General features: G+C 34.0%; 1 protein-coding gene across 1 annotated transcript in view; it reads right to left on the bottom strand.

Moving 5' to 3' along the window:
- Positions 1 to 6,231: 6,231 nt before the first annotated feature.
- SMC3 (structural maintenance of chromosomes 3) overlaps positions 6,232 to 15,474 on the bottom strand; it is a 198,663-nt gene continuing 189,420 nt past the window's right edge. The window contains exons 30-31 of the mRNA XM_085813974.1: positions 12,743 to 12,849; positions 6,232 to 7,686 (exon numbers count right to left, since the gene is read on the bottom strand). Of these exons, the coding sequence (XP_085670100.1) occupies positions 7,615 to 7,686; positions 12,743 to 12,849 (179 nt within the window). The 3' untranslated portion in view covers positions 6,232 to 7,614. The remainder of the gene's footprint in view (positions 7,687 to 12,742; positions 12,850 to 15,474) is intronic.

Genomic DNA, 15,474 nt, shown 5'->3' with positions numbered 1-15,474 from the left:
ACACCCATAATCCGGACATCAAAGCTAAAAACTTTCTGCGCATGCGCCGTGTTGACACATGCGCATAGGCGTTTACGCGACTTGATGATTGCGTTGTTCCTTAATCTTCGAATTGGATCCGGCTTATTATTTTTTGCAGACTGTAAAAGCAATTTTATAAAAGTAAACTTGAACTTTCGATTATGTCAAATAGAATTTCCGATGTTGGAGCTCCCAAAGGACCTACAAAACGAAAGTATGTTTCGATGTCCGTCAAACAACAAGTGGAATTGCTGCAAAAAATGGATAAAGACATGAAGAAGGTGACAGAGACGTTAGTGAAAACGAAAAAATTTCGATTGAAAAGTTAGTCGGTATTCTCGACACAGCAATTACGGGACTTGTACAGCGAAACTTTGTAACTGAACAAGAAATTATGTCTGTTCATAGAATTAAAGAGAAAGTATTATCACATAAAACGAAGCAACTTACATTGAAAGAAATGTTTAATAAAGTAAACAAATAAATATTAAGCTTTTTTTTTGTAAATTTTGATACCCTTTAGATCATAATTGTTCTTTATTTCATAAATTACGGTTTCATATTTTTAATTTTAGAATTTCTGCATGCCATCTTACGAGATTTAAACTGATGATCTATAATCCGGAATCGCCGAAGTCCCGACGAGTCCGGATTAACGACTTTTGACTGTATTTGTTTAGAAACATTTTTACTTGCCATTTTTCACTTATTTTAAAATGGCTATTAATTCAATTCACGTTTAAAGTCAGAAGTCGATTTACCCCTCAATTGTAATCCATGTATCATAACCCTTAAATATTATTTCATTCATAGGTAAGCTCTTTTTATATTCTCTCTAAATCTAAAACCTTTTTTTCCTTTCTAGTTCTTGAGGATTCTTTCACTCTCTACAATCCAAAAGGAAAGAAATCTCTGCTTTTTAAAACTTAAGTTTAGATATTTCCTAACTAAAGGTATGTTCTGCAGAAATAAGTGAAACATGATTTACATTTATCATAAACTACTCTATACTTTTCACTGTTAGAAATATCATCATCTTTATCCTTAAATTGTTCATTCTTTTCTACAGCATCTTCATATTTGATTAATTTTATTATAGCATTTTGCTGCTATTTTCTTATTTGAAAAATTCCAGCATTAAAGAATATAAATGAATAGCATCAAAGATGAAAACAAATAAGTTCTTGATTTTCATCTGCTTTTTACAAATTTTTAATCCAAATATTCTTGCATTGTGCTTTCTGGAAGAAAGGTCGCAGCAAAGTATGTCACATTCAAGGAAAATGGGACTTAAAAAAAATTGCACAGAGATGCCACATTCGCGTAAACCCTGCACTAAGTTCATTTGTGCGTGGCATCACCGTGAATATCACAGTTGCAAAATTTTGACCTCTGTTGTGATATATGGCATATCAGGTAAAGAAAAATGCATGAAATGAAACCATAACTCAAAAATAAATTGTGGGTACGAAATGTTGCAAATTTTTTGTTAACATATCCGGGTCTAAATTAAGATCTAAATAGTCTAAGTCTGCTGAATAGTCATATTCATTCTCTTGCTTTATAATCTCTTTATTTTGGGATATATTTTCAGGTTGTCTGAATCCTGATATTACTGATAATATTTTCACCGACTTCCACGTACTTCTTACCCATTTTGCAACTTCTTCATAACATGTTGTATGCATTTTGCCACTTTTGGTGTAAATGTGTAATTTTTCACTCTTACAGCACTCCCACCACTGTCAACTTTGAAGGATATATTAACTGTCTAATCTAATGGTTGGAAAATGAGTCAAGCCACCAGGAATTATTGCTAAGATCATACACAACTTTTAGTTTTCCCTGAATCAAGTAAATAAGAATACATGTAATCTATTATCAACAATCCATTTGATTGGAAAAAGATCCCTTACGACAGTGCCAAAATTTTTGTAAGCACTCGTGAATGATTGTTTTGCAGAACAATTGCGAACAATGATTGTTTCACAGAACATTTTGGTTCGCACAAATAATTATGTCATTAAGAAAATTTCCCTTCGAAATGATTTTCCTTTTAAAAATGATCATCGACTTTAGATTGTAATTCCAACTGGTCTTTTCTATCTTCTTCGTCACTCCATGGATCTGGGACAAGCAATGAATTCATAACTTGATACATGACCAGATTAAGCAGCTCACATTTCGCTCCAACCCTGGAGAAATATCAACAGCTTTCTGGACAGGGTTAGATAGGATGTCAGCATTTCCATGTGATGATTCTTTTCAATGATGGATAGTGATGCCATATTCTTGGAACCTTTATATCCATCTGGCTACTTGACCTTTGGGATTCTTGAAATTTAATAGCCAGGTCAACGATGCATGATTTGTATACAGAAGGAGTTTTCTGTTATAGAGGTAATGGCGGAAATGTTCTACAGCTCTACCTATAGCAAGCGACTTTTTCCTGGTGACAGAGTAATTCCTCTCTTGCTTAGATAGGCATATGCTTCAGTATGCACACATCATGATCGTTTATTTCTTGGGACAAAATAGTACTGACACTCTCACTTATCCCATCATTTGCAGAGCTTTCTGCAAATGGCGGAAGCATTACTTTTGTCACCAGCATTCAATCCCAATTCTGACATAAAAAATTGTTGTGTGTATGGGTTCGCAACAGATTGAGTGCACACAGAATCGACGGCAGCTTGATAAAATTTATTTTATCAAAAGATACGAGGGCCATCCAGGAAGTAGATTACGTTTCCGTCTGTGTCCGCTAGGGGCGGGGCTAGCGCGGCCATCTTGGGGTCAGAGCGTTGCGCAGCTCAGTCTGCATCTAGCCGTGCTAGTGAGAGGTTCGTGCTGTGCTCCGTTCAGATACTGTGACGGTTTGAAATGTCTGCGTTAATTGAAAATCCCGCGAGCTGCGCTCAGTAATAAGGTTTCTGACTGCAAAAAACTGTAAACCGATAGAAATCTATCGGCAGCTTCGTGAAGTGTATGGGGACAACATTATCACTGAAGGTGGAGTGCGTCAGTGGGTCATAAGATTTCAAAATGGCCGAACCAATGTTCACGACGAAGATCGAAGTGGGAGACCCAGCATAGTGACCGCCGAACTTCTCGAAAAAGTCGATGCTAAAGTCCGTGAAAATCGAAATTTCACAATAACGGAACTTTCTTTGAGTTTTCCACAAATTTCGCGAAGTTTGTTGCACGAAATCATCAGCGAAAAGCTTGGTTACCACAAGTTTTGTGCAAGATGGAAGGCAAGAAGAGGTAACGAAGTGGTTGAAGGCGCAGGCGGCGGAATTTTTCGACGAAGGAATTTCCAAGCTCGTACATCGCTACGATAAATGCCTTAATTTGTATGGTGAACATGTAGAAAAGTAGTACTTGAGTGTGGCTTTCATCTGTATATAATAAAATTTGTTTCCTATACTTTGTTTATTTTTTTATTCCAAAACGTAATCTACTTTCTGGATAGCCCTCGTATACTTCACCAGTTCTAGAACTTTCTCTACTACAGCTCATACAGCTCTTCACAGAATCACAGAGTGCAATCAGTAGCTGTACTTCAAACTACAGTTGAGTCCCGGTCTAACGTGGACCGAAGAGTGTCTGAGTTTATGAAAATGCTGCGTTATCGGGAAAGGTTTTAAAAAAGAATAAGGACGAGTGTTTCCTCAGAAAATGCAGTACTTGTATGTGTGAGTTACATGAGAATACAACAGTCTATAAAGAATGCAATAGTGTAACTCAAACTGCCCTAATACCCTTAAACAAAACGGATAAGTACGTACTTTATGAAAACATAGAGCCTTTACTAACGAAAATTAGTTAATACACAGTCTACAGTAATTTATCAAAGCTTACAGCTGCCTATAATGAAAATTTGCTAGCTGACTAACTAGCAAAAACTGGCTACTTTTTAAAAAGAAATGCGTAATATCCTGTTGTACTGCACTTGCGCTTTGGTGCTTCATCGTAAGAAAACAACGAAGGAACAGTAAGTCTATTGCCAATGTACCTTGTTGTTCAAATACTGAAGAGTGATTTCAACAACCTTTATCCCTCATCATGTGATATTTTAGAGGCTTGTATGGTGGAGTACTCAATGTCTTCATCATTTTCTGACATTTCTTCATTAACTGTGATAGCAGTCACAATTTCCTCATCAGACATAATGTCTTGCTCGGTATCATTTTGGAACCACAGTTCGACATTATTTTCCTTGGCTACTACATATCCAGGACATTTTTCAAGAGGAATAGTTAAGTTCACATTTTTGGTATTATGTTCAACGAACTCATTTCCCTCGTGATGAAGGAGTTTTCTTCATGAATGAACTAATGTTATTAACTCTAAACTTGTTCCAGAGATTTGCCACCCATCCTACAACATCCAATAGGTTAATTTTCTTTGAGTTCTGGATAAGACTTTAACCATCTTCATTTGAAGAAGGGAGGATAACAGCTTGCGCCTATATGTTCTCTTGAGACTAACCAAAATTCCCTGGTCCATTAGCTGGCATAACACTGTGGCATCATTAGGTGGTAAAAAACATTCTCTGTATGTCTCCATTTTTTAACTCTTCATGATCTGATTGCGAAGACGTGTTGTCCAAAATCAGAATAGTCTTCTTTGACAGGCTTTTAGATTTTAAAAACCGCTCAACTGATGGAACAAATATTTCATGGAACTATTCTTTCAAAATTGTACAGCTCATCCAGGCATTTGACTGGTATATGTACCAAACGGAACGATTATCCATTTCAATGTGCTTAAATGCATGTGGTTTCTTTGTTGTGGTCACCTTGCTTCTTTTTGAAACCAGAGGATGACTGTTCTTCCTTGAAAGCAAGGATTTTTGCTAGTAACAGTTTATAATATAACTCTGTTTCATCACAATTGTACAATTGCTTTTTCGTCAAATGTTAAAACTTTGTTAAATTTCTAAACGTTTTCCTTAAACTGAGACAGCAGAGTCAGGAGCTATATTCTGGTGCTTTGCAGGAAGCTGTCTTCACTGTGACAGCCTGATAACCTGAAGGCTGTGCTGCTGATCGTGTCAGCGTGTTTACAGTAGTTCATCGACGACTGTAAAATGTGTTTTGGAGCTGTCCTGACAGTACTGGTAAATAAAGTGTGTTTTGATACTTCATCAAGTGTCATTGTTATTCACTCCAAATCTACGAACCCTGTATGAACATGAAGGAAGAAAAATCGTAACAATATGTTAGCCAAAAAGATATATTTATAAATCGAGAAATACAAATTTAACATACTCTTTAATGCAGTGGAATGCTATCAAATTTAATTTATAATTAAAATTTTTAGTTTTTACCTGTTTAAAAAAAAATAACAAATCTTTTTAATCATATCTAATTTGCTATAGCAGTTTGATATAGTCAGACATTCATTTTCATTAAAGGTAAATGAGTATGCAGAACTAGGAAATAATTGTCAGGATAAATTTTGCTATTTCATGGGCTTGGAATTATCATTTTTGCCGCTGATTTTCTTGAACGCCTAATTTTATTTGCGAACAAGTACTATAGTTGCAGTTATCTTATTTTTCTTATCTTTTTTTAACTAAATACAGCTGATTGCTGACTTTTTCAGCACGCAGATTTCTCGCTATAATATTAATTCAGAAATAAGCCCTTTTTAGCAAAACATTCTTTCCTTAAGCGAGCATTCATCGCTACTTCTGCCGCCATTAATTTTTGGTGACTACACCTGATTGCTCCTTTTTTACCACGTAACCACAACGCATCCACAGAGATACCGATAGAAATTGAACATTGTTGAACTCCATCTGTACGTCATCCGTCACCGTACATCGACTGGATTGCAGACGTCAATCAAAGTGAATTCGCTCACTGATTGGAGAAACGCATACGCAGTAGTGGAAACAGGCCATTAGTGGCCTATCTACTCAACCATTCAGAATGAAATTTCAGATATTGTTATTTGAAGGTATGTACTTGAGATTGTGATGATGATTTAAAACAATAGAGCTCTCATGGTTATGGTTACAATAAAAAAATTGAGAAAGCACCCACTTTTTTCTTGTGCAAATTAATCAGTGCATAAAAAGGTCAGGGGGAATAACAAATAATTCCAATGACAGCATTAAAATTGAAGATACACTGATCAGCATATTGTTTAAAAAAATGTATGTCAGAACTTCACAAAGATAAAACTTCCACATCTAGAAACATTTTGTCAAAAATTTATTCCACTTTTGCACAGAGCTACAATTTGATTTAGATAAAAAGGGTCTGTCTTGTAAATAACAAGGAACAATCATAAAATTGTAACCAGTACAGGAGTGGTATAGCTAAAGATATAAAATATCAGACATGTAATTGAATTATAAATAAAAAATGAAGGTTGGCATGAAAATAAATGATAATTAATCTAAAATATATTTACATGAATCTGAGATGAAATTTAAATCTATTACAGATATGATTATATAATACAAAATGAATCTGAGACTGGGAAATAAGAAACGTTTTTTAACAAGTCAGGCACCTTTTACAATTATAATAAAAATTATTAAACAAAATATATTTAATAATTTTTATTTTAAGTTTAAAAGATTATTAAATATAGCATTTAAAATTTCAAGAATAACCCAATTAATAAAAATGACATGATATCAACTATGTGAGTGTTAAACTATCAAAACAAATACAATAGAAAGGGTGATTAAAATCTCTAAATATTTAACTGTATATCTTATATAATTCACCTAACGTTTGAACAAAATGAATATTTACTTATAATCATAAAATGTTAAATCTGACATATATGAAACATAATACAATAGTCATAAATGGGTTAATTAGGAACTTTCTTTTAATGAAAACACTATACATCCTTTGAAACAGGTTTAATAGTTTATAATCTGGGAATAATTCCGACACACAATTTAGCTAAATGCACTTGTTTCTCAGATTCATGGGAAATATAATGAATGAAAAAGATATCTTTAAATAATAGATATATTTACACTATGTTTCAAACAGTACGCAAAATAACCATCTAAATACCAACCAGTTATCTAGAAAATGCACATATTTGCAGCATCTGGCATTTTATTCCCATTTTTGCAAAATAGAATTCGAAATATTTAAAATCACAGTGCTTTTTGTTTAACAATTCGGCAAACATGTTGCTGACTCCATAAAATTTCTTGCACTCTGTACAATGATAATATTGACATCATAAAAAAATGATACTACAGTCCAAAAATGGCGGCAACTATACATTCACCAACAAATGAGATTATACAATTAAAAAATATCAAAACAATTCTCTGTGATAATCAAAGCTATAAAGTAAATGATTTTTTACATAGTGAAAAAAGGGGATGAATAAATGAGAAGACATTCATGTACAAATGCTGATATGAAGCTCCAAATGTCACTGCAATGTTTAACTCTTATGGTTAGACCTGGCTTTACTCAACTTCATATTTCACGCGCGGCACTGATAGCACCGGGCACTTGGCTTCTTTAAACTTTTTGTACCTTCCACACAGATTAAAATGTTGAATGATGATGGATGAAGAGAAATGCAATTACTTTGTTTTCAACTATGAGGCGTATCATCTTCTACAAAATCTCTTGCCTCCTCCTGGCTAACTGCTTCAATGTGACTGACCTGAAAAAGATGTAACATTTACATGACAAAAAGGAAGAAAAATCAGGTTTAAAATTATCATGAACTTGTCAAAGTATGATACAAAAAATTAAATTTTGCTTATCTCATTAGCATATATTACCAATAAATTTATAATAATTTTCAGAATGTTAGTAATAGAATATATATTGATCAATTACTTTCTAGACAAAATAACAGAATACACATGTATCGGTAATGTATATCCAGGGCTAGCTGCAAAGCTCACAGAAATACTAATAACTGATATATGAGTAATTCATTCATAAATTTTTTAAGTAATACTAAAGCCTCCCAGAGAAATAAAGATCCATTTAAAATTTTAAAAGACATCAAAATAAAAAAAAGCGGTTTGACTTGCGTATGCATATATGAATACAAACATACATATACTGTGTCCTGAAAATAAGACCCACTCTTAGATTAATTTTTGCTGGAAAAGGCAAGCTAGGATGTATTTCAGTCTTATTTATCATGTACATTAATTAACATTGTTCGTGTTCAAGAAACTTATTTCTTCAGGTTCAAGAAACATTCATAAATGAATAAAACATTTATTTGAATACAAGCATGTTGTCTTTTTCTGGAACACTGTCATAAAGCTCCAAATTATGAATTCTGGCTTCAATTTTTTAGACTTCATTTCCTCTAAGACCACTGGCCCTAGCCTCTTATGTTGATCAACAGAGCTCTTCTTGTCCATGTAGCCTGCTTCTAAGGCACTGGCGACACAGCCATCCATTTCATTCCATGCATCCTTCATCCAAGTAACGACTTCTTGTAGCTTAGGTTTCACAAAGTTTTCTCGTTAATTTCTTTCCAGTCTGTTTCCAATGTAGTCATTGATTTCCATGCACAAATGATTTTTAAATGGCTTGTTTATTACAATATCAAGAGTTTGAAGATATGCAGTCATTCCTGCAGAAATCGTTATTTGATCAATTCTTCTTTCTGTAAGGAAGTTCTTCATGGTTTGAGCATGGTGAGGTGCTGCCAGAATTTCACACTAGCATACCCCTTTGGCCACCTTGCAAAACAAGTGGCAAAAATAAATTGACCCACTTTCTTATTGTTTGCTTTCAAGCTTTCTCAGTCTCAAGAACATAAATACGAAACACATTCAATTTTCCTCTTTCTTGCCCTTAGAGGTGATTAGAAAGAAGTTACTTTCCACTGAGACAAATTGCTAAGATACATGCAATGTGTGCACGTTCATGGAAGGAATGCACTTTGTAGAGGCACTTCTCTGATCAATGGTAGTTTGAGACCAAAACCCATAAACATGACAGTCTCATCTACAGCAATCATGTTCAAAAGTTGGTACCAGGGTACTAAGTCAAATGAAACACTTGAATACAAGTGCACATTTAATTATTTCAGTTTATTCCAATTTAAACACACTGTTTTCGATCTTTTTAGAGACAGTTTATGTCGCTGAAGTAAGCTATCCACCCAGTGTTCTTGAATTGGCCGGCAATATATCTAGCTGTGGTGTCATTCCAAAGGCAGATACTTGAATATCAGCCATGTGAACAACCAAATTTTTTGTTCTTCTGTCAACAATCAATTCACAGATGATGTGCTCCCATTTGGAAAGTAACGACTATGACCTGATGCACTCTTATGCCTCTTGGCCTTTCCTTTGTTGACTTGTTGACTGAGGTTACAATATTTTGATTGCCACTTTCAGACCATTTGCAGATCCAATTTCATTTCTTTGCAGAAAGCTGTAAGATTTTTATCCCTGGATTCTTCCACAATTCCTTTCTTCTACCAGATGAAATAACTCTTTCATTTTGCACTCATGTTATCTTAGCATCAAGACTTATTATCCTTTAAACTTAATACTAACTCAAGTGCTAAACATCCATTGCTGACACAAAGTATTCAACATTAAAGATTCTAATTTGTCACAGCTACATCCATTTCTTTCAAATATGCATCTGTGTTGCGTCTGCACTTGGTTATTCGGCAGTAAAGTGCCTGTCTGGCTGACAATCTAAACTAGGGCTCATACAGAGGCTATTTGCACATTTTTAAGACGATTTTGCTTTGCTGGTTTAAAGCAGGGGGGGGGAAGAAAAAAAATTTCTGCTTTTTTTCAGGGGGAAAAGGGGTCAACAACTTTATTTTATGAAGTGCAAAATTATCATCTGCAAATTGAAAGTTTTGTTTTCACACAAAATGTCGCTTTTAAAGAAGCAAGAAACGTTGAAGGCTGTGTTTATGTTTTTTCTGAAGAAAATTATTCATATCTTGTTATTAAAAAAAGTTGTGAAAGCAATGATTTTTTTTTATACCTAAAGCTACAATAGGTGATGGCAAAAACAACAGGCGGAAAAAAATTTCAAAATTTTGCTTCAAGTGGAAAAATTGTTCCAAATAGGTATCTAAGGAAAAAAAATGGAATATTTCAAATTTTGCAAACGTAAGATCTTCAATGTTAAATGAAATTCCCTCCGTAAAGTCAAAGAACAGTAGTAGAATCATTAAAATAATCACTGTCAACTGTAGTGAATAATGCTGATTTGAATCTTAAAAAGGCAAAAAAACATAATGTGCAGGAGATTTCTTTATGAGAAAACTAAGACTCTCTACTTGAACTTTATCCAAAAAACACCAGGTACGCCGACTGAAGATGAGATGGCATTTAAGGCAAGCCATGGATGGTTCAAAAAATTTTAAAAGAGAATTAGTGTTCAGAGTGTTATGAGACACGGGGAGGCTGTGAGCTCTGATACAGCTGCTGCTGATAAATTTTGGCCAAAATTCCCATTGTTTACTACTAGTGAGGGTTCCTTCCCCAGCAAGTGTTTGATTGTTATGAAACAGGTCTTTAATTGTTATGAAACAGGTCTTCTTGACATCTACGATCGATCTATACTATTCTGAAGGAGGAAGAAATTAAGAAACTTGGTGTGGCCAAAGGACTTACCATTACTTCTAAACGTCCAAAACTCCTAGAAGATGTTGAGAAGCTGTTGTTCATGTGGATTAATAAGAAGCATTTAAAAGGGGATTCAGTATTGGAAGCTATCATTTACCCTAAGGCTAAGACTCTCTACTTGAACTTTATCCAAAAAACACCAGGTACGCCGACTGAAGGTGAGATGGCATTTAAGGCAAGCTATGGATGGTTCAAAAAAGAGAATTAGTGCTCAGAGTGTTATGAGACACGGGGAGGCTGTGAGCTCTGATACAGCTGCTGCTGATAAATTTCGGCCAAAGTTCCCATTGTTTACTACTAGTGAGGGTTCCTTCCCCAGCAAGTGTTTAATTGTTATGAAACAGGTCTTTTTTGGAAGAAAATGCCTAAGAGAACCTACATAACACAAGAGGGAAATATTTGCCTAGCCACAAGCCAATGAAGAATAGGCTTACCCTCTCGTTTTGCACCAATGCAAGTGGATATTGTAAAATCAAGCTATTGCTCGTCTCCCACTCAGAAAATTCATGAGTTTTCAAGAGGGGGAAGGTGCAAAAAAACCAACTGAATATAATGTGGCGGGCCAAAAGCAAAGCCTGGGTAACACGGCAATTTTTTATCGAGTGGGTCAGTTAAGATTTTGGTCCCTCGGTGAAGAAATACCTTCAAGAAATACCTTTTGTTTAACCTCGGTGAAGAAATACCTTTTGTTTAAACCTCATTGATAAGGCTTGAGAAGAAGTCTCAGCGAGGACCCTGAATTCAGCATGGAATAAACTGTGGCCTCAGAGTATTTCTGACTTGGGCAACACAAGAAATTGTATTTCTGGGGAAAAGTATGGGTCTGGATGAGTTAGTGAAGGAGCATAGTGAAGAACTTACAATGGACGAACTTAAAGAACTATACAAGCAGCAGCAACAAAACGTGGTAGAAGAGATTCTTTTAGGGAAGGAGGGAACAGGAGATGAGGCCCTCTCTTCCAGTAAGATTAAAGAAGTACTGGCAATGTGAGAAGAAGTGAAAACTTTCTTTGAAAAAAATCACCCTAATAAAGCAGTATGTGGAAGCACCATGACATTGTGTAATGACAATGTAGTGTTGCATTTCAGAGGCTTCTTAAAAAGAAGACAGAAGCAAGTGTTATTAGATAAGTTTTTCATAAAGCAATCTCCAACTAAAAGAAAGTTAAGTCATTTTGACCCAGAACCTGCTTCCAGTAGGATAAAATTACAAGAAGAAAAGGCCTTCATGAATCAGATGGGGACTCTCTTTAACCATAATAACCCATTTCGGCTTCCCCCACATCCCTATCTCTTCATAAGTAAAGTTATTTACCAGTGTTATTTATTAGGAAAATTGACTTTTATGTTGATATCTTTGGGGTTGTGGAACAGATTACCTGGATTTCCATTGTTTTCAGTGGGGAAGTTTATTTCTAGGTATGAGAAATTCACTATATGAGCTCAATGCTGGAACAAATTAAAACTCGTATCTCGAGGTTCCACTGTAATAGCATATTAAAAATAAAGAGAATGGGGAAAATGTTAAGATGAACTCAACATATTATCAAAAACATATTTTATACCCAATTTTCAAATAGAAATGCCTTCTCTTTACACATAGTGTGATCAATCAGTAGAACTGCATCAAGACAAATCAAGCAGTAACACGTCAAAATCTACTTTTCAAAATCTACAATTTCCTGGAAAAAATGGAACATGAAATAGGTATCAAGGCCATAACTCTTCACTCATATCCCTACTAAATCTCCTGGTCTATCACCAATGTATTTTTGCGCTTTCGAACTGAAGCGGGTTGTACAAACATCAACCTACAACCTCTTTAGACTTTGGAAGGCTGTTAGAGAGTAATCGGTGTCTTGGAAATTACGGCGTATAAAGATAGTGAAGAACAAAGGTTTATCAAACAGAACGTTTAAAGCAAAAAAATTTTAGGTAAAATATTTCTGTAATTACAATGAAAATTGTCTAAAAAATATGCAAACAGCTTCAGTATTAGGAATACCCTAAAAATTATGCTAGGGCACATGTTTTTATTAGGTCTTATTTTAGGAGGAACATGATATATACAAATACATACATAAAACATACCTTATTCCTAAATTTCACACCATAAAATTTGTCTGCTTTCTCTAAAAGCTCTGGCCGGAAAGTAGTAGTGATAAATTGGGCATCTTGGCAGAGTTCATGAATCATATCTATATAAAGATTTTAATATGATAAATATCAAATTGCACTAAACAGAATACATAAATATCAAAAATGATATCCAGAAGATAGAAGGGAAAATGATTCTTTTGTGCAAACAATATAGACCATTATTTAAATTTCATTAATTAAAAGATTTAATTGACATAATTAAACGTCATACAAGTTATCAGTTTAGTTTATTTCTAGTTGTAAAAGTGTAAGAAAAATGTTGCTAACTCAGTACTTATATCATCATCTTACAAAGCAAAAATATACGTCATCATTAAAGAAACATGATGTTTCCAAGAAAATCATACATGGCAAAATTGTATTTACACATTCCACAAAATCGTTAAACAAAACAAACAAACAAACAAACAAACAAACAAACAAAAAAAAAAAAAAAAAAAAAAAAAAAAAAGCACACCTGTCATGATAACCATATATTGCCAGATAGCACATGCATGTAATATGGACAGCTATTTATTTGAACATCTTTGCAGCTAGCTGTGCAGCTAACTCTACCATAATTCTCATTTTTAAGGAAGTTTTAAAATGTCATACATTTAGTCTAACCTTTCGAATTGCCAAATGTCAGCAAAAGAAAATTCCTCCAAAAGTCCCCCCCCCACACACAAACAAATTACTTTATGAATACCATCAAAATAACAGATACAGTTGAAGGGCATATGAAATAGAGAAGAGTTGATTCCCTTTCTTTTATATATCATAAGCTGTCAATTCTTAATCTTAACTCAGCATAAACTTTGAGTATCAGCATCCTCATTTTGATATATAATGTACCAAATTCCCTTTAAATCAACATCTAAAGAAATGGCATAAACCCAGCAATATTTTGGTATTTCAGAGCTACTAAACTACTACTGTTGAATTTAGCATTTGGCTCAAGAGTTGCGATTAGTTCTGAGACCTGGGACAGCTTGGCACAGAACATATTCATTAGCACAGAAGGCAAGGAAAACAAGAGCTTTCTGTGTTAGAAAAATACATTCACTGAACACTTTCTAGTGGAAATTGGCACATATTTATGTTGTGTATGGGAAAACAACTAAAAACCACAAAACTAAAATGCAGCCAAACAGTTCACCAAACCCTGAACAAGATTGGAATTCAACAGTTTTATCTAACTAAGCCACTGATGGGTCTCGGAACAGTCTAGAGCAGGGTTTCTTAAACTTCTTTCAGTTGCGACCCATTTTTATCACTGAGATTTTTTTCACGACCCCCCCCCAGGACCCCATAATATTTTTAAAAAATTTAAGGAACCCCATAAGTGTTGTGCAAATCTGACACACGTGTGAGTGAACTGCCAATTTTTTCACTTGTAATATACTACTGCAGTTTTAGGTCATTAATTTTAATTCCTAATTTTAAGACATACAACAAAGTGAAAATTTTAAATAAGTAACAGACGAAGTAACAGCGGTACGTGCAAAGCAAGTAAAATATAAAAAATGCCGTGGTTCACAAAACAAATATTTATTACTGAGATATGCAGAATTACAAGCAAGCAGAGAGAGAAAGAGTTTACAGAGGTCATATATATAACTTTACAACAGATCATGGTTTAACAAATCATAAACAAGACACAATAAATAACCAATCAAAAATAACATAAAGAATGAGATTAAGTTTCAGAATAATTCGGACCTGACCGAAAGCTAATGAATGTATCAGACGTGACAGAAAGCTATACTTCCTTTTAACCAGTAAGAATGCGATTAGAAATATATCAACAGCGTCAAAATGTTTTCGTTCTTTTTTTTTTTTTTGTCTGTATTGTCTTATCTTTATCTATTTTCAGATACAATGTGTAAAAATAATTTGGTAATTGAAAATTTTTTACAGGGTTGCCACTAAAACAGGAAAATTAAATTCCCTAACTTTTTCAGGTTTTCCAGGTGTGTTTTAAGAAAATTCCAGTCTATCCTCGTAATGCACAATGGCTGTGCTAAGAGATAAATTAATTATGGTACTACTTGAAAAAAAAAATACCAATTATATATGACTTATATAATCCCCAAAGCATTACTATTATAACTATAATAGGAGTTGTTTTCTCCACTACAGTTTGAGATTGAAATCTGCCCAATCTGGATTAAAAATTCCCCCCCCCCCAAGACATTTTGCAACTAAATGAAAGAAAAATCTATATAATGATACATTTAAATAAATTCAGGTATTTTATATTTATTTAGTAGCATGCATAAGAAAAAAATATGTGCATTAAATTTCGTGATGGTATGCCATCATACTGCTAAAATTAATTTCAGGATTATGCAGAGAAAATTTCCTGAAATTTGAAAGTATTATTTACTAATAAATAAATTTAGAGAGAAGAAGCAACATTAAATAACACAAATAACATTAAAATAAAAATAATTATTTAAAAATTGAATTAGAATAATCAACGATATTTTGGCGAATATAGTTGATTAAATGGTTAGCCTAGGTGACTGATTACTATTTTTTTATTTTACTGCAAAATGACAAAAAAGGCATTTATTAAAAAAAAAAGGGGGATTAAAAGATTTTGCGATAATATCCGAGTACACGCTACAGCCTTGGCACGATTTTGAAAATTGCCGGTAACACCAAAATGATCTGTTTAC

This window comes from Stegodyphus dumicola, chromosome 3, assembly GCF_044657685.1.
Source record: "Stegodyphus dumicola isolate Sdum_Otavi_A_Nest chromosome 3, ASM4465768v1".
Taxonomy (NCBI): Eukaryota; Metazoa; Arthropoda; class Arachnida; order Araneae; family Eresidae; genus Stegodyphus; species Stegodyphus dumicola.
Note: the sequence above shows the minus strand (reverse complement) of the source record. Positions and strands in the feature narration are given on the sequence as shown.